The sequence below is a fragment of the Thamnophis sirtalis genome, unplaced genomic scaffold (genome assembly GCF_051295495.1).
Source record: "Thamnophis sirtalis isolate CommonGarterSnake01/CBP01778 unplaced genomic scaffold, rThaSir2_p1.2 scaffold_3, whole genome shotgun sequence".
NCBI classification, from domain to species: Eukaryota; Metazoa; Chordata; class Lepidosauria; order Squamata; family Natricidae; genus Thamnophis; species Thamnophis sirtalis.
The window spans coordinates 120,605,968-120,626,137 of NW_028261383.1; the positions used below are offsets into that span (position 1 = coordinate 120,605,968).

A 20,170-nucleotide genomic window follows, 5' to 3' on the forward strand; every position below is an offset into this window, starting at 1 on the left:
CATAGTTGCTAGAACTACAAGTGTTTTGCTGATTGGTTCTTTTTGAGTATGCAAAGCAGATAACCTGATAAGGTTTCAGCCTTAGTGAGGCTGAAACCTTATTCAGCTTTCTCACCAAGAGAAAGATAATAAACAATGTCTATTAATGAATCTTGTTTCTCAGTTGTAGAGTTGCCTTTATTTTCTATCTTCTTCAACCCATCAATCTGCACTCTTTTTATGTCTTCTATTCTTTTCTCTCTTTTTTTTTGCAGCTACTCTTTTTGATAAAATCCATAGGGTTAAATAAATCCCAATTTGGTCTACGTTGTACTTTATATTTGAGGGGGAAGGGCTTATCCAGCAGTTTTAGTTCAGCTGCTTTATAATATAATGAGCCTTTTAAAATAGTGGACTATGAAAGTCTACTTTGTTTGCAAGTGAATTGACCACATGTCTTCCTGTGATCTCAAACTTCAGTGAGCAATTATTTTGATAAATACAAAGAGACACACGCAAAGGTTATAGCCTGGAGCAGACCTTTATGGAAACTGCTCAGGAGGAGATTCTACTTGTTCTTCACTTCTCTGCTTTATAAACAGAACTGAATTCTCACAGACAGCACTACATGATCATATACTGTATGTTCAACATCCTTGTGAACTTTAATTAAGGATGAATGGCAGTGGTTTGTTGCAGGTGGTACACCCTGGTATGGGCGTACCGGAGCCTACCTGGAGCACCAGGTACTGTTCTGGTACGGTGTTCCAGAGGACCACCTACCTGCCTGAGATCCTTACCTGTCCTTTAAAGCCTTCGGCACTTCCGCACACACACATGGCACATACAGCACCTGTGTGATGCTCCGCTGAGCAGCTGGAGCGTCACGGAGGCTTGGGAAGGGGTCACTGGCAGGTACTGGCTGACTCCATGTGGACTCCGCCGGGCTCATTCCAACCATACCAGTTGGAACGGGATCCGGAACCCACCACTGATGAATGGTCTTAATTTGTGAACTGTTGGACCAAAGTGCTGCATGGAACAGTTATTTCAAAATTGTATTTAAATACAATTTGACAAGGAACGTATGATTTTGTTACTCAAGGACCAATCAGTTTTTATTAAATCAGCTAATAAAGGTGAGACACTGATCTTTTAGGGCAGTGGTCCCCAACCCCCGGTCCGCGGACCGGTGCCGGGCCGTGGAGAACCTGGCACCGGGCCGTGCAGCGGCCGGGGGCCATGATCCCTGCTGCCTCTTCACCCACACGCGCAGCCTGAGATCAACCCCGGGACTCGAACCCGAGAGCCGCCTCTCCGGTCCAAACCCCACTCCCACCCGCCCGGCCGCCTTGGTAGCCCGTGGAGACGGAGCGCGTTCGGTTCGCCGCTACCTGGGGGCGCCGTCCCCATGACATCACCGCGGAGTCCTCGCCTCCTTCCCTGGCGAGGCTTTCTCCCCGCCAGCCAATCAGAGGCCAGTCCCCGGGCAAGCGGGGACAAGTTGCTGGCCGGTCGAAGCAGAAGCGGGAGATTGGAGGGGGGGAGAGAGAGCGAGAGCGAGCGCTGGGCGGGTGGCAGCGCGTTCCACAGCGGACTAGGCGCGCCGCGGGCTGCCAACCCCCCCCCCCACACACACACGTACACACACTGCCTCTCTGGCAATTGGCTGCCCAGGAAGGGAGCGGGGAGCTTTCACAGATAGGAACGTGATGGGGTTTGTTTTCTTCCCCCACTCCTGAGCCCCCCCTTTTTTTTTGCTTGCCTTCTGGGGTCTCCGCCGTGGAGCAGCCGAGGTCAGATGGGGAGGCGGAGAGAGAGAGAGAGAGAGAGAGATGGGCGGGTGGCAGCTGTCTGTGAAACATCTTCCCCTCCCCACCTCCTGGGCAGCCAATTGCCAGAGAGGCACGGGGGGGGTGGGGGGGTGGGGGGGTGGGGGGAAATAAAAAGAGAAGTTGCCCTTTCATTTTGCAATCTCTCTCTACGACCTTGTTTCATTCTCTTCCCTTTTGTTTCGTCCTCATTTCTCAATCTCAGCAACTTTAACACTTTTGGACTTCAACTCCCCAAATTGCCCAGCCAGCTAGAATAGATAGATAGATGGTGGATAGGTGATTGATAGATAGAGAGGGATGGATGGATGGATAAATAGATAAATAGATAGATAGATGATAGATAGATAGAGGATATATACACATACACCCATACACACATACATACACAGAGAGAGACAGAGACAGAGACAGACATGGATGGATAGATGTCACAGAAGTGAGTACACCCCCTCACATTTTATCAATATTTAAGTATATCTTGCAGCAGTTTAGACATTAATGGCTGGGGGCCATGATCGCTGCAGAACAACGCCCCCCCACCCCTGCGCGCGCTCAGCGGGCCACGGTAAAATTATCAAAGGCTGACTGGTCCGCGGCGATAAAAAGGTTGGGGACCACTGTTTTAGGGGAATAAGTTAGAAGTGAAACATTATTAAACTAATGACTATTTGATTGATTGAGCAGGGATGATGGCAAGGATACATAATCTGGGTGCTACCAGATAAAGGAAACTTTAAGGTCAGCAGCAATGGGAGTTCCAAGAGTGCCCTGGGGTTGCAGTTTGCCCATCCTTACTTGATTAGGGAAGGACCAAGATTGCTTATTAAAGTACATTGGTCTTTCCCTTCTCTTTATGCCTGTTCTTTCAATGTAAGTTTTGATACATCTTATAAATATGACTGCTAATTTTATAATTTTGGTTTAAGAAGCCCAAACTGACTAGAAGTTAACAATCAGATCCTGAAATACGGGAAGTTTATATAAGTGTGCATATACCCAAAAGAAAGGGTGTGTTTAACAGAAGTCTTAAAAGAGAAATCTGCCAGAGGTTTAGGTCTAAAACAAGCTGTGGAAGTGATGATAAAAATGAGCTGTTTATACCAGGGGTGCCTACCTCCCAGTCCATGGACCAGCACCAGACCACAGGATGCCAGAAACTAGGTGATGCAAGCAAGCGAAGCCCCATCCACAGGATGCAGGCAGCATGCAAAACCAAGACCCCTCCCATTCACAGAAAAACCTTTCTCTATGGAATCGGTCCCTGGTGCCCAAAAGGTTGGGGGCCATTGTTCTGTACTGTTTCTCCTCCCTTTGGGAACAACTCATTTTCCCTAGTCGGGATGGCTCATTTTCTTTTAATATTCAAAAGGAAAATCTGCGTTAACAGAACCTTCTGGGAATATTCCAATATTGTATACCAATCTAAATTTGTGTTGGCCTTTGATAAGATACAATTAAGTACATGAGTTACCCTTCATTTCTCACTGGCCTCTAACACATGGGAAAAATAGAACTGACAATGTTTTTCTCTAAATAGATCTTCTTCTGGGAAAATCCAACATTAGATGCCTGGAATCTGACCAACAAAGGTTACAGCAGTTCACACGTTTATCCTCATGACAGTTAAGTTCATGAAGTTGCAGCATTGGAGTAATTAATGCTGAAGCCTCATCTGAAAGTTTGAGAGATGCAGAGGAAGATGAGTCTTTTTTAAATAAAGTGCACAAATGAAGTGTTTTTGAAATCAGAACAGAAAAGAAGCCAAGGGCCACAGGGGAAATTTTGCAGCCAGAATGCAAGAGCATCTGATTAAAAGATCCTGGCAGATACGTAAAGAAATGTCTTTGATAAAGCAAGTGTTGGATTTAAGAAAACATATTGCTGTTTCGTGTCAGAAAATTCTCCATGGTGTCAAAATGAAGAGGTTCTCAGCTATAGGAATAAAATAGATTCCATACAGAATGTGATGTTCCCAACATAAAACTCAGGACAGAGAGAAAAATGAAGTGCAGGGCAGCAGAGGGAGTCTGAGGACAGCTAAGGCTTCTAGACAAATATGAGACTATTGGTTTAAAATTCTGTTTTCCTTCTATGAAAAAGATTTGTGCTGGATGGGCTGGCTGCCACCTGCTTTAGCACAAATCAATTTGACTTTTTTAAGTTTTACAATTTATTATGACCTTTCCCTACTATTAGGGAATAGGCTTTTCTTTTCCAAAGAGGCTTTTTAAATGTATTAAACCATTTTCCCCCCCACATTTAGAAAAGCTGTGTCTCTAGCAAAAAACAATCTCTCATCACTCTTCCCACTTCTTATGGATCTTTCCCCTCTCCATTGCAATGGTTGTGGGAATCTCTGGAGATATTTTTCTTCTATGCACATCGTCAGTTCTGTATTATTCAAGGATCCGAGTGAAATCAGCAGGCTTTGGAATGAATTGCATCACTAAATGGTCATCTTGAGACCTTTGATTCAGGCACCAAGGGTAATCACAAGATTGCAGGAGGCGGCTTCCAGAATTTACTCAATTAGAAAACTTTTAATGTAAAAAACTGAATTTGCCTGGCATGGCTTACTTGCTAAAACTAAACCCTCCAGTTAAGTATGCAAAGTGAAAGCCTTTTTTAAAAAAGCAAAAGCAATTTTTTTTATCCATTGCTTATTTTGGGGAATTTTTTTTAAACATTCCAGTCTAGGAAATACCCCCAGACAGTGGTGGGTTGCAGGCAGTACACCCCGGTATGGTGTACCGGAGCCTGCCCGGAGCACCAGATACCATTCTGGTACGGTGCTCCAGATCCCCCCCCTGCTCCTTACTGGTCTTTTAAGTCTTTAGTGCTTCTGCGCATGTGTGTTGTGTGTAGAGCACCTGGGCGATGCTCCACTGAGCAGCTGGAGCATCGCAGAGGCTCACGGAAGCGCTAAGATGCATGCACGAGCTGCGCACGTGTGCACACGTTCTGCAGGCGTCCGTGTGGATGCCACCGGGCCCGTTCCAACCGTTGGAACGGGATCTGGAACCCACCACTGCCTCCGAATACCCAATTGGCCCAACCTTGTTTAACTTCTAAACCCAAAGTCAGCCAGATTGTGTCACTTGATGAAATTGTAAATAGCAGAAGTCATTGTTGGGGGATCTTTTGATCACTCACAGATTCAAAGAAGGTTCTGCTTACTTTGAAGGAATCAGTAATGTATTTTGTCTTCAAACAGCCATCCTGGATCCAGTGGTACTGGAGAACTGTAGTCCAATTTCCAATGTTTCCTCCTTAGGGGGGAAGACACCTGAAAGAAGTGGATTGTTTTGAATCTTTTCAGTCCGATTTACGATACTGAGAAGCATTGATCACACTTTTCAATGATCATGGCAGTAATCCATCCTGGTTTCCTGGATCTCTCAGTGGCTTTCAGTACCATCAACCATAGATCCATCTGGTCCATATTAGGGATTGGGATGGAACGTTGGTTCCAGTCATTGTTGGTATGGTGGGGAGGGGTCTGGCTCTAGACTCCTGGCCCCAGAATTCTGCTGTTTCCCGATTCCCATTAAACATCTACATGAAAGATATTGGTGATAAACTGTTGTGCATGTCTGCTTCAGGCTGCTCAAGTGACACTGTCAGGATTCTTTCCTAGGTTCTGGAGGTTATGGATGAGGAAGGCCAAGAAAGGTTGTGTTTTAGAGACTCCCAATGTTGGGTTTTATTCCCCCCCCTCAGACTCTGGATGGGATGGCATTTTCCCAAGACAGAGCTGGTGTGCAATTTTAGGGCTGTCTTGGACTCATTGTTCGTATTTGAAAAAGAGGTAACAACTGTGGCTGGGAAGGCCTTTGCCCAGATTAATCTCACATATTAAATGTGCCTATTCTTGGATCATGAACTGTACTTATGTTCTCTCATTCTTTAGTAACTTCCTGGCTGGACTATTTCACTGTGCTCTTCATAGAGCTGCTCTTGAAGAGCAATCAGTAGCTGCAGCTGGTCCAGAATGCAGCAGTGTGTGCAATTTTGGACAAACTATGATATGTTCCTATAACACTCCTGTTCATGAGCTTTTCTGGCTCCCATCAGGCTTCTGCATGTAATTCAAGGTCTGGTTACCACTTATAAAGCCTTACAAGGCACGGGACCAGACTAATAGTTACCATATTAAAAATGAATGTGAACTCTGTTGAGTTCTACCTGATTGGGGGTGATGTCTCCTCACTTTCTTTTGATCCCATTTCATGGTTTCCCTTTATTTACATTCTGTGTGTGTGTGTGTGTGTGTGTGTGTGTGTGTGTGTGTGTGTGTGTGTTCGTTCATATGCACATAATACAACCTGGCTATTCTCTGCCCCATTTTTATTAGAATACCTTACAATAATTCAGACCCGTTCTGGTGCAGTGGTTAGAATGCAGCATTGCAGCTAATTCAACTTATTGCCGACTGCCAGCAGTTCAGAAGTTGGAGTCTCAGCCTTGAAGATTGACTCAGCCTTCAATGCTTCCAAGATGGGTAAAATGAGGATCAAGATTGTTGGGGGCAAAATGCTGACTCTGTAAACCACTTAAAGTAAAGCACTGTGAAGTGGTACACAAGTCAAAGTGCTATTGCTATTCTTCCTGGAATGAATTTCCTGATATTGAGAATAATTAACCAACAGAACAGCTTACCTTCTAGAGTTGTGGATGCTACATTGCTGAAGGTATTCAAGAAAAGATTGGGCATTCATTTGTCCAGGATAGTATAAGAATTCCTGCTTTAGGCAGGGGTTGAACAAGTCTCTTCCAGCCCTATAATTCTATGATCCAATAATATGAACAACATCACCTTGTGGATGGATGGATGGATGGATGGATGGATGGAGGGAGGGATAAATAAATAAATAAACAAATAAATGTATTTATAAGTGTTATTGGTTGCCTATCTTACCACAGGGTAACTGTGATCATTGGTCTCTCAGCGAAGATAGACAAAGCCCTGACAATAGACTGGCAAAAGATTACATAGGAGAGAGAAAAGATAAGCCCTTATTGGATGATATGAACAAGGTCTTCAAGTAACTTGAAAATCAATAATCCATATTTACCTCTCCTTGTCAGCTTGTCTGCCCAGTTTCCATTTGTTTTGTCAATCACTCTCCGTGTAAACTGGTGCATGAAACCATAAAAACTGCCTTTCCTCCTTTTCTGTTACCATGGCTGTACCTGGTAAGAACAACAAGCCATGTATTTTAGCCTTCAAACCATCAATATTAAAGTAAGCAATTCCTGAGATATTTATATGCTGGCTAAATTGCAATCCCATCCTCATTTACCTGTGAGTGACATTTCTGAACATCATTGTCTTGGATTAGAATTGCCCTAGCAGTAAACCCTAGAAATCTTTAGGACTCCAAATTGTTTTTCAGCTCCTATGTATGGTGACAGAGCTTGTGGATGAATAACTGTTGGGAAAAGATTAGCTACTCTTACAAAGAAAGGATTAAGGAAGAAAGGCTTTGCCTGCAGGCCTGGTGCAATTTCTATTACTAAATTATACACAGAAGACATTAAGAAAACATACATATCCACATAGCAGATATAATTCTGCCATCAGTTATATATACACACAAAAATGGCATTTCCTTCTATTTACATATGTGTGTACATTCTTAGGACTTTATGTTAACAGAGTGCAAATTTCTCTTGTGTTCATAACATGGGGCTTTCCTTTCTTTACTTTGCTTCTGATCAGGAACAGATACATCACCAAAATTCCCAGGGTTTGCTAACAGGAGGGGGAATGTATCTATCTCATCACTGAAGCACTCCCAGTTATTTTACCTCTTGAATTAAGGCAAGACATATTAGTGTATTGTGTAAATCCAGTGACTGTGGTTTATGAATCATGGTTTATAGCCTAGCATCTTTTATAAGCCCAGCCTGTTGTGTTTCATTTAATAAGCGATAGTGAAACAAACTGTGGTTTAGCAGAATAAATAAATTCAATCATCGTGTCATGGACGGGATGAAACTTGGGTTGGAAATGAAGAACAGAGGCACTCCAGATTCTGTGAGGAACTTCTTGTTTTCAGGACTCAAAGGGAGAAAGGAAATGTGACTTTGAAATCAATCTATGGCAGCAGCAGGAAAGAGGACATTCAGAGCCAGACACATATGCCACAAAAGTCAATCGGAGCTCTGGCTGATGTCCTCCAGGAAGAGGGTTTGGCTCTGGCAATCTTACCGGCAAGTAAGTCAATGGGCTGCAAATGGGGGCCTCAAGCCACACAGGGGGCTGTTGCCAATCTGAAGAGTAAGCTGCCAGGGCACTTTGCCCTCCTGTGGAGCGAGCCGCCTGCCTCTCACTGCTGCCAGGCAAAAAGAAATACAAAACATCCCAACACATGGCTTATGTTTTCAGTGCAGCTGTGCTTGGCTTATGTTTGACAAGGGCCTCCCTTCCACAGAGGCTGAGAAACCATAATTTTTTTCAATGAGTGTTTCTGATTAATGTTGGAAAGCATCCGTGGCTTTGCCAATTCCTTTTGTTGGTTTAATTTCAATGCTAATAAAAGGGAAGTGCCTTTTTATGTGATAGCAAGCAGCAATAAACAACAAACTTTGCATTCACCCCTTGCTTTCTCATTTATCCTCAGTTACTCTGTTTTAAAACTAACCTACATCAGATTTCTAACACCTTTGTGAAGAAATCCTCCATGCTCAATCCAACTCTCTTGCAAGGTCAGATTAGCAAAACTTTGAAGCAGCCTGGGAGGTGACCTCAACTCCTTCCCCACTGACCCTGCAAAGAGGTGGCCTAGGACTGAAATATAATTCAGTTTGCAGCTACCAGCTCTATTTCAAGGAAACCCCAATAGCTGAATTGAGGATTAGGCAGATTGCATCACACTTGAGTCAGAAGCACTGAGGCACTTCCAGGTTGAAAGGATTGACTGGTGACATCACTGTTGCCCGGGGGATGTCCAATTGTGGGCTCCTTTCATGTTCCCAGTAGGAACTGGAGAAAAAGATGGGAGCTTATTCCATCTCACAGCAGCACTTGGGTCTCGAACAAGGGCTTGCAGCTTGTTAACCCTAACCAGATGAGCCACCGTGTATCCAATTAGGGCAGATTAGAAGAAAAATTGTATAAGGGTGGTTCAAATTCAAACTTCAATCACAGGTCCAGATTATGTCCAGAAGGAAATTGTTTTTCAGTTCTGTGCATGTGCAGAACAATTTTAAATGCACTGCACATGCACACACATCAAGCGTGCATGCACAAAGTGTGCACACAATCAAACCAGCAGTAGTGCTAGAGTCATCTTCTGTCCTGGGTGGACAGAAGATGACTCAGAAAAACAAAGCTGATGACCACAGTGGAACGAAGAGCCAGCATGTAAACCAACTTTTCAATAATAGCAATAGCATCTAGACCTATATATCACTTCACAGTGCTTTTACAGTCCTGTCCAAGTGGTTTACAGGGTCAGCCTATTGCTCCCAACAATCTGGGTCCTCATTTTACTGACCTCGGAAGGATAGTAAGCTAAGTCAATATTGAGCCTCGTGAGATCCAAACTGCCAAATTGCAGGCAGCCAACAATCAGCAGAAGTAGCCTGCAGTACTGCATTCTAACTACTACACGACTGTGGCTCTTAATAATAGTAATAATAATATAATAATCTCTCTCCAGAGAAAGAGAGGGCTTGAGATATCCCGCAGTGGTCTCCAGTGGGTTCAGAGCACTGGAAGAAAAGGGAAAGCCATCGTGCTCAAACCATAGTTGGTGCCTTTGAAAGGACTCTAGAAGTATATGTTTGCATGCTTCTAATCTCATTTGGGAATTGCTTGTTAGCTGCTTTTCAGCCACCAGGAACTTTTGGATCAACATGTTTTACAGCAGCAGATGAATTTCCTTCAACCCTTAGTGAAATAATTTTTAAATGCAAATTTAAGGTCTTAAAAAACTACTTTGGAATATGCAATAAAAGGGTGATTAAACTTTGATTTTAGAAAGTTACAAAGGGACTAAAGGTCCCTTTGGAGTAAGATTTTGGAATTAATGATAAAGAATCCATTCTGTGGGGAAAAGTGTTGTTTTTTTAAAAAAATACAATAAGTTAATATTTTAATAATTGAACACTAGATGGAACTAAAGATAATAATTCCAGGAAAAGTACACATAAAACTCATCTTACAATTAGAAAATGAAGCAAAATATTTGAATACTGGACAAACTGAAGGACATTTTTTAATATTGGATCAGAAGTAACTTTTAATAGTATCAAATATCTACAAGTATCTAAAACATATTATGGAAAGATAACAGGTTCTACCTAGCAAGATTGGGATTGAGCTGAAAGTGGCTGGAAAAGGAGAGGCTACAAGAATGACATGGAAAAAAAGATGTTATATTGGACATTAAAAAAACCCATTAAAAGAGATGTATAAATAAAGCAAGAGGGTGATTGGATAATTTTCTTAAATTGGATTTAAAGAGAGGCTTATTGAAGTTTCAAAGAGTCTTGTGAGAAGGGACAAAAAAGGAAAAAATTGAAAAAAAAAACCTCAAGTTCTACATTACTTCCATGGACTAATAGCAATAGCACTTAAACTCATACACTACTTCACACTGCTTTACAGCACTCTCTAGTGGTTTACACAGTCAGCATATTGCCCCCAACAATCTGGGTTTTCATTTAACTGACTTCAGAAATAGACTGCAGCGCTGCACTCTAACCACTGTGCCACCTCGGCTCAGTTGTTATTAAGTATTAAGATTGTTAGAAGTAAAAAGAATATAAATGTGGTTTATTTGATCAAGGTTAAAATAGATACGTTGATAATGGGCTGACACTAGGACTGAAATGATAACGTGTTGTAAATTTAATTGTAAATATGAGCTGGAATATGGAAAGAAGAGATTATTTGTTGTACTTGAAGAGAAAGTTCTAAATTGCTAAAATTGTTTATATTTGTGATTAAAGTGGAAAGTCACTTTTGATATTCTTTTTTCTTTACTATATTCTTATTTTCTTTTCTATTTTTCCTGTTTTCCTTCTTTTTGTAGCTTGTTTCTTTTTATTCTATGTTAGTGTATCTCAGCTATTTCTAATTACAATCTTTAATTAAATGTCTACAAAAAAGATCTTGACTCTCAGGTCCAAACAGAATGAAAGTTATTTTTAAAAAAGAATATAACAAAGAGGGGGAAAATGGGTACTTTACAAATAATAAAAAGGATGAAACAACAAATCAGCACACTGAGACAATACAAGCCTCTTCAATTGATCAGATAAAGAGAAAGCAAAGAGGACAACAATTGTTTGTCCACATTTGTTTATTTATTGATTGATGGGGTAGAGAGGACAAGGATAGCTTCTTGAATGAGTCAACAACCCAGTGAAAAAGACTTTGAAGAAGATCCGCTTTTCACTTTGTGAATACAGGTAATGAGCTCTAAGAGCTCCTGTCCTTAATTCTGGAATTTTTAGAACAAGATATCACAGTAGTTGCCAATACATATCCAACTTTTGCCAATATCTAAAAGCTAAGTGAGATTGGATTTGGGTAGGGTGTGAATGGAAATCCATGAAGAAATCTCATAAATAGACTTGGAAGCTGAAAACAATTCTGGAAAAAGCAACAGAGAGACACTTCTGGCTACCCATTAGTCTCCGAATCCGCTTCAAGGTGCTGGTCGCTACCTATAAAGCCCTACATGGCATCGGACCTGGGTACCTGAGAGACCGCCTCCTGCCGATTACCTCCCATAGACCGATCAGATCTCACAGGTTAGGTCTCCTCCAGATTTCATCCACCAGCCAATGTCGGCTGGCGACCCCCCGGGGGAGAACCTTCTCTGTTGCAGCTCCAGTCCTCTGGAATGATCTCCCTGTCGAGATCCAGACCCTTACAACCCTCCCGGCTTTCCGCAAAGCCACCAAGTCCTGGCTGCTCCAGCATGCCGGGGGGGGGGGGCTGTGAAACATCTAGTCCCACGGAAATTGTGAATGTTGCGGTTTTGTTTTTAAAGTGTTGTCTTTGTCTAGTCTTCCCCCTTCCCTTGTCTATTGTGAGCCGCCAGGAGTCCTTCGGGAGTGGGCGGCATACAAGACAAATAAATACAAATACAAATACTTCTGTATTGTTGACAAACAAATCTCATGCAAGTAGTAAATGCCCCAATCAAGGATCTACTAATTCAAACAAGCTAATAGTAAACAGCCTAACAACCCTCTCTGTGGGCATACACGCTGTTGCCAGCTGGTCTTTGCAGGTGCCAGAGCACCAGAAAACAGCCTGAAAATGGCCTTAAAAAACAGTCAAAAAGGACCAAAAAAAGAGGCTCTTTTGGGGGCCATTTTCAGGCTGGTTTTTTTGGCTGTTTTTGGCCTTTTTGGGGGCCAAAAAAAAGCCCAGAAAAATGGCTTGAAAATGGCCCAAAATGGCCTGAAAATAACCCCCCAAACTGTTTGAAAATGGCCTGAAAAATGCCCAAAAAACAGGCATGCACACCTTCCGGTTTGGGCACTCAGTGCCAAAAAGGTTCGCCATCACTGTACTAGCATATAGATTAAGTCCCTCTCCCTCCTAGTACTGATGTGTTGCCAAGTTTGGTTGTCTCCAAGAAAACAACCAAGCTCAGAGAGAAAACAACCACCTCAGGGACCCACCAAACCACATGGATGCGTCCACTAGGACTTGGGATGATTTTAAATCAAGTTAAGGAAGGGTGGACTGAAAAAGATTTGGAAAAAGCTGCAGCACTTCAGGGTAATGTAACGGCTAAAATATTGGTGTAGGAGTGAGGACAGCAAAGTCCAATTCCATTATGAGCTATAAAAAGTCACTGGTGACTTTGGACCAATCATTCACTGTCAGTTTAATTGACTTCATATAGTTGCAGTGGAGAAAAATTGGCAAGGGAGTGCTACAGAATGGTCTGAGTTACAAATTTAACAAATAAGTCAGATTATTTGCAGCATTAGGAGAAATAGCTAAATATTAAGTACCTTTTATGGCAATTCTTGTGACAAAAGTATATCAAGAGGCAAATAGTAAGATTATTTTAGTAAGAAGTTGATATAGAAACTCAGTTTGTATCGGGAGTACATTTTAGATTAGAGCTTCATGTCATTGCTATTCCTTCAAAATGAAAGCAGTTGGCTTAAGTGTGTGCTTTTTTAAAAAAAAAACAGGCACAATGTACTGTATAATTTTGCCCAGCAGGAATATTTTTAATATACCACTGTTGAAAGATGCTGCTTTCCATGTGGTTCTGCTCTTATTGCATTATTAGTCTTAGGGGAAAGTTGGAGAGCAGGCCACAAATTCCTTGTGACTGGCTTGAATAGGGAATGTTGGCAGGTGCAGCATTTTATCCATTCTCCCTTTTTTCCTCACCTGAATTTTTTCTAATCCAGTGCCCTCACGTTATAGAGTCGCATTGGACTGTGTGGTTCCTATTCTCTCCAGCCCACCCTTAACTGTCAAATGGAAACAATGGGTTTACAATCCAATTATGGAAACCACCATAGCCAGGAAGGCAGTCTTGATATTTTTTACTTCAGATCAGTGAGTTGGTTAATAGAACAAAGCACCGGTAGTTATTAAGGGAAGCTCTATAGTAACGGCCAAAATTGTGGAAACCTTTTGGGAAAAGTATATTTTTGAAATTTGATGGCTAATAACACCACATGGGGGGGGGGTGTAATTTCAAGATAATCATATTCCACTGCTGGAATGGCCTGGGAATAGTCCTGACCTTAACCCAATTGAAAATCTTTGGAGCCAGCTAAATAAATTTGTTAGTCAGAAGTGAGCCAACAATAAAACTCAGTTAGTAGGAGCAATCATTCAATTTTGGTTTCACATAACAGCTGCGGAACTAAAAGACTTGGTTCACTGCACTGGAAGATGTTGTAAGGTCGTAATTTATGCTAAAGGTTACCCAACTAAGCATTAACTGACATGGTGATAATTTTTGTATATCTCATTTTTTCTATGGTGATCATTTTTGTATATCTTTTTTACTTTTCTTCTTTATAACTGCTATTCTAATAGCAAATCCTTCATAAAAGTTATTGCATTACATTCTTGATTAAATTATCTTTCCACTGGTATATTAGTTTATGGTACTACTAAAAAAAAAGTGGTGTTATTAGCTAGTTTTAGAAAATACACTTTTCGCAAAAGGTTTCCACAATTTTGGCCATTACTGTACTCCTGCATTCCCATTAATCCTAGTTTCTTTCCTCCTGTTATATACATATATTGTAATAATATATATTCTCTTTTCTTGGAATTGTGAGCAGCTTCTGTTTTTGAATGTTTGAAATGACAACATAATAATAGAATGGTAGGGGTAAAAACCAGAAACCATGATTTATACCTTTGGTTTAAGTGCACGGGAAACTGGGAAAATGGGAAACTGACAAAAAAAAAAGGAATTGTATAGTCTTGGTTTAATTTGTTTTCAAATATGGATTCAAATACTTTATTTAAATATATTATTTTTGGTAGACAAATGATTATTGTTTTGCATCATTTATGGCATCGGTCAGAGGAGTTATTTTTTTCTTCTGCCTTTTTGTTAATTTTGTTGGTTGTTTTCAATATTTTTCAATTCTTTATAATGGAATTTTTAAGTACTGTGTTTAGTTATCATTATTGTTATTGTTTAAATGAAGCTATAGATAGTGAAAGTGAAAATGAGAGATTGAGAAAGAAAGAGAGGCTGAGGCAAGACAGAGAGGCAGAGACATGTGAAATGCTGTCTGGAATTAGGTTGAAGTTCAGAGGTTTGCCCACAAGAATTCTGCTTACAGTGGATATTTCCACTCACTATTAATTTATAACATTGGATGGAGTCAGAACATCATGTGGCAATCTAAACCCTATCTTTATTAATGATGGATTGTCGCACTGTTGTGTGGCTTTATAAAATGCTGTGTTGGTGTTTCAAACCTTTAAAAACATGATATATATGTTTCCTAAAATTATATGTAAAGTACAAAACTTCACAAAATAAGTGAACTGGACATATGTTCAGAGCAGCAACTAAGCTTGCAGAAAAAGATTGTCAGAAAAGGATTTTTCAAAGTGAGGAGATGGTATTTGTCAAGTTGACAAATTGTTTCTAATGGTGTTTTTGCAGTAATAGAACATTCTCCAAATTAACCTGAAAGTATGGTTGAAATAATTAAAATTTGCACTATGTTGTAGTTTAAAAAGAATTCTTATAAAATGATGTATTATTGGCATATGTCACTGGAAAAATTGGCTAGAATGTATAAAGTTCCTTCAAATTTATGCTGGAAATGTAATAAAAGGAAGACACATTTTATCATACTGAGTGAATGTGTAAAATAGTGATAAAATTTTGGGCTCAATCTGCATAAAATAATAAGATAGATGATAGAAGATAGATAGAAGGTAGAAGGTAGAAGATAGGTAGAAGATAGAAGGTAGAAGATAGAAAATGAGTGGGAGGGCGAAGGAAGGACAGAGGGAGGGAGGGAGAAAGGGGGGGAGCTGCTTTTTGCCCCAATAGGAAATAGAAGAGTCCAACTACAGATTCTGTTTTCATGGGGTGGAAGCAAGTGGATATAATTACAAACATTCCAGAATAATCTTTCAGAAGGGGCCATTCTTAGATCAGCAGTTACAATTTCTTTTCCAGGAGGGGAGATTTATTTTAGTAACTGTATAATAGCCAATTCGCCATCCGCTTTAACTGTCTTAACTCTTCTTCATTAGTTTGTTGCACCATCACTAACAAACCCAGGTTTGCTTAATGTGTCTTATATCTAGGCCATGAATTATGCAACCTTTTTCTACTGCTTCACTTGCTGCAAAACCCAATTGCCAGAAAGGAGAGTCAGGGGCACGAGTGTATAACAGTTCTTTCTTTTGTCCAGCAAAGGGCTGGGTTCAGCAAGATTTGGCCATGTCATGTGGAGAAATTCAATGGAGAAAGCAATTGTGTTTGGAAAACTTAGCTGCAAAAGGAAACCAGGCCACCAAAGAACACAGTAGCTGGATACCAGTCAGAACATAGAACAACGCAAAGAAGTAATGCATGATGGGAAGATGTAGAGTGACCTGGCCCATAGAATTGTCAAGAGTCAGACATAACTGAATGGATAATTTTCTTAGACTTGTGTACCTCTTTACACTGCTTTACCGCCCTTACTAAGCAGTTTTGCAGAGTCAGCCTCTTGCCGCCAGCAATCCGGGTCCTCATTTTACCCACCTTGGAAGGAGGGAAGGCTGAGTCAACCTTTAGCTTGGTGAGATTTGAACTGCCAAATTGCAGTCAGCAGAAGTAGCTTGCAATACTGCATTCTAACCACTGCGCCACCACGTCATCATCATCACCCATTTTTAAAGCACCAGTTCTCTGCTGCTGTCCAGTGTTTAATTTCTTGCTAGAATTGAAGCAAGGAATAAAAAAATTACCCCCAATGGACTAGAATAATTGAATAACACTTTGTGGTCCTTTTCTGACTGTTGAAATGCTTTTCACTCATCCTTGAACCAGCAATGAATTATAGAGCAAAGTTGCTGGTATTTCTCCTGCTTGTATAGCCTCACTCCCCAGCCTCTGAGAGTCACTTGACTTCCTTGCAAGGTTAATGGGGAACAAACTCTTGCAGATTCAATGCACCTGGAAGCTGTCCTTGGATAGTGTGGGAATGAAGGGGGAAATTCTGCACTAGTAGAAGTAAGAATGACTTGTGGTTGTCTCACTCATAATATAATAAAGAAATTAGCGCAAGAGTTTAAGAATAGGGCAGAAAAAAAATGTTTTCAGACTTTTGGTAGGAGACTTCTTCAAGAGTGTTTTGATTTACATATTAAATACTTGACCCCAAATAAAAGTATCTGTTAAAAGGAAGTCAATTATCAGGATTGTTGACTTGTGGAAAATGGGCTGGAGCTTGCCAAGTCATATGTCATAAAGTCACAAGGAGTAATGTTTAGCCACAAATCAACTAGCCTTCCTCAACGCTGTAATTTTGCAAAGAGTTATGTTGTGGAATGTTCCAGGATGGTCATATTTTAATTTTCCGATGCTTCCAGTTCAGTGTTGAAAAAAATGTGAGATAATTGTCATATATTTCTCTCCAGCTATCTTCTCCCTTGCTGTACAAAGCATTAAATTTGTTGTGGAGTGTCACTAATAGAACTAATAGTATATTTCAGTACTTTAGAGACTGGGTGAACTTTCTGCCCCCTGGAGAAAATAAATGCTGCAACTTTATCCAAATTATACTTAAGTGTACATATTCTGATATGCTTATAAAAGTTAATGCTTCTAGCCTGGCTCCTCTTTTGATCCCTTCCCCTGGTTGGAGGCTAAAGCATATGAGGAATGGTTGCAGGAACTGGGTATGTCTAGTTAGTGAAAAGATGGACAAGGGGTAACATGATAGCAGTGTTCCAATATCTCAGGGGCTGCCCAGGATGGTATTCACTTATCTTCCCCACTGGTTCACAAATGTGAGTGCATGTGCACAGCCTTCCGCGCATGCACTTTGGGGGGGGGCTAAATGGGATGTCGTAGAGCCGGGGTGGGTAGATGGAGCCACCCATGATTCGGGTGAACCAGTACGAACTGGTAGAATACCACCTCTGAGGCTGCCCCAAAGAAAACAGGGTCAATCTATTTTCCAAAGCACCAGAAAGCAGAAGAAGCAACAGATAAAAACTAATCAAGGACAGAATCAACCTAGAACTCAAAAGAAATTTCCTGACAGTGAGAATAATTAACCAGTGGAATGGCTTGCCTCCAAAAGTTGTGAGTACTCTATCTCTGGAAGTTTTAAAGAAGAGATTGGATGGTTATTTGTCCCGAATGGTACAGGGTTTCCTATTTGTGCAGGGGGTTGGCATAGAAGACCTCCAAGGTCTCTTCCGTTATTCTGTTATGCTTCTTCTACATATATAAGTGTTGGAACAACAATCAGTACCCCAAAAATACTTTGCTTAATGATAGCTTCAAATGCCCATCTTGCTATCCAATACAAATGTAAGCATTTGGGATATTCATTCTAAAAATGTGTGTTGTGTTGTAGAAATTAGAGGCCTTCTGTGACAAATAAAGTCAGTGACTGGAGTACCTTCGTATAATTTCTTTCAAGAGTTTTGAGAAACAGTATTTTGATGATTCCTTCCTAAATTACTATTTTTCTAATGGAGATGTGAGACATCTGAATACCTCTTGGTCTGTGTTGGAGGAGAAAAAACAAATCTATGCTTCAGCATGTATATTTTTAGTCATCTTTTCCATTTATGATTTTGTTGATGAAATTGCAGACATAATCTATGTTGTGCTGAATACATTCAGTTGATTTATAACTGTGTGTTTAGACATTCCAAGCATATTTATTGTGTTAGCTTTAGCCAAAACAACCAGAGGATGCCCTGAATCTAATATCTGTTTAATCACCCACATGCATTTTCTTCTTTGTCTCAGGAACCTCAAGGACCTCCAGTGGGAGACTCCGGAGATTTGGAGATCCAACAAGTCCAAGTAAGTTGCCTGGATAGGGTTAGACTAAAGAAATAGACTCCCTGATGATTGTTGCATAGAGACAACCCTTAAGGATCCTTCTCAGTAATCTTTAGAAGTGCAAAGTAATGCAGTGAAATAGCTTCCGTGGAGATAACAGATAATGGAAAGAAAAGGCAGCCTATATTCCACATCAGAAGAGTATTGGGTTGTTTTTAGAAGTTATAGCCAAAACAATAAGCCTTACTTACTCTAGTCTGCATTATATTTATTGCAACAGGAATTCTTGTACAGAATAACCCTTTTGACAAAAAGTTGGTCTCCTAATTGCTTTGTTATGTTTATTTTCTGAAAAAAATATTTTTATTAAGAATTTTAAATTGCAATATTAAAAAACTAATTTGACTAAACCTGATGGTAGATCATGGAAAAAGAATAAAAAGTGCAGAAAAAATAAATGCTAGCACTAATCTAATTTGGATAATAAAATGTCTGTGACAAAACAAGCAAGCTCAGAGAACACCAAGGATCCCTCAAAAAAGAAATTATAGTAAAGAAAAAGAAAAGAATGTTTAAAGACTTCCAGATTTCATCACAGCAAGAATATTATACTACAGGTTGTCTTTGACTTACGACCACAACTGAGACCAAAATTTATGTTGTTAAGTGAGACATTTGCTAAGTGATTTTTGCTCCTCTCTTGCCACAATTGTTAAATGAATCACTGCAGTTGATAAATTAGTAACCCAGTTGTTAAGTGAATATGGCTTCCTCATCGATTTTGCTTGTCAGAAGATTTCAAAATGTGATCCCATGACCTTGGGACACAGCAACAGTCATAAGTATGAAGCAGTTGCCAAGCATCTGAACTTTGATCACATGATCATGGGGATGCTTCAAAGGTCATAACTGTGAAAAGCGGTCATAAGTCACTTTTTTATTGCTGTAGCAACTTTGAACAGTTACTAAACGAACTGTCATAAGTTGAGGACTACTTGTTATAAGTTTAAATAGTTATCTCTTTTGTTAATGTTTAAGAAGCTGTACCTTCCAGGTTTTGCTTCAGATGAATTAAATATATCTGAGACAGAAGCTTAGATTGCCAGACTACAGCGATTGGGGGGGGGCTCCTTTTTTCAGTTATGAAATTCTTCAATTAACTTGACTTTATCATGGCTAAGCTAATTCACGGGAATGCCTTGAGGATACAAGAATAGCACTAGCATAGAACTTAGATTTATATACCACTGCATAGTTTACAATGCCAGCATATTGCCCCCACAATCTGGGCCCTCATTTTACCGACCTCAGAAGGATAAAAGGCTGAGTCAACTTTGAGCTTGTCAGAATCAAACTTCTGGCAGTGAGCAGAGTCAGCCTGCAATACTGCATTCAATCCATGGTGCCACCATGGCTCCAGAATAGGAAGAATCATGTACTCTGCCTAGATCAAAACCACTTGACTTTGCATAATTCTAAGCCCCAGCAATTCATTGAACCTGGTCATAGAGAGATGCTAAGAGTTGTACTTCTGTGGGCCATGGTATTCCTCCTCTCTCAAGCTTTGGCATCCTCATAGGACAGGGATGTTGAACTCAAGGCCCGTGGGCTGGATTCTGCCTGCAGGGTGCTTAAATCTGGCCTGGCTTGGAAATTCTAAAGGACCGAACTGCGGTGTCTCTGGCAGCCAAAATGAGCCATGTGCGCCTCCCCCCCCCCCGTGCCCCATTTTGGCTGGCAGGATGCTGCAGAAGGTGTCCGTCCCGTCTCCCCCGCACCCTGGCTGGCCTGATGAGATTTATAATGCTGATCCGGCCCTTGAAGAAATCCAGTTTGACACCCCTGTCATAGGAAAATGAAATG

General features: G+C 40.7%; 1 protein-coding gene across 7 annotated transcripts in view; it reads left to right on the forward strand.

Annotated features, from left to right (window-relative positions):
• The window catches only part of SEPTIN9 (septin 9), a 275,134-nt gene that overhangs the window by 30,932 nt on the left and 224,032 nt on the right, over positions 1-20,170 (forward strand). For all 7 annotated transcript variants that reach the window (XR_015695999.1, XR_015695998.1, XM_087709853.1 and 4 more), the window contains exon 2: positions 18,272-18,328. Coding sequence is in view for 5 of the 7 variants with exons in the window: in XM_087709853.1 (XP_087565979.1) it covers positions 18,272-18,328 (57 nt within the window). In the remaining 2 variants the exon portion in view is untranslated. The remainder of the gene's footprint in view (positions 1-18,271; positions 18,329-20,170) is intronic.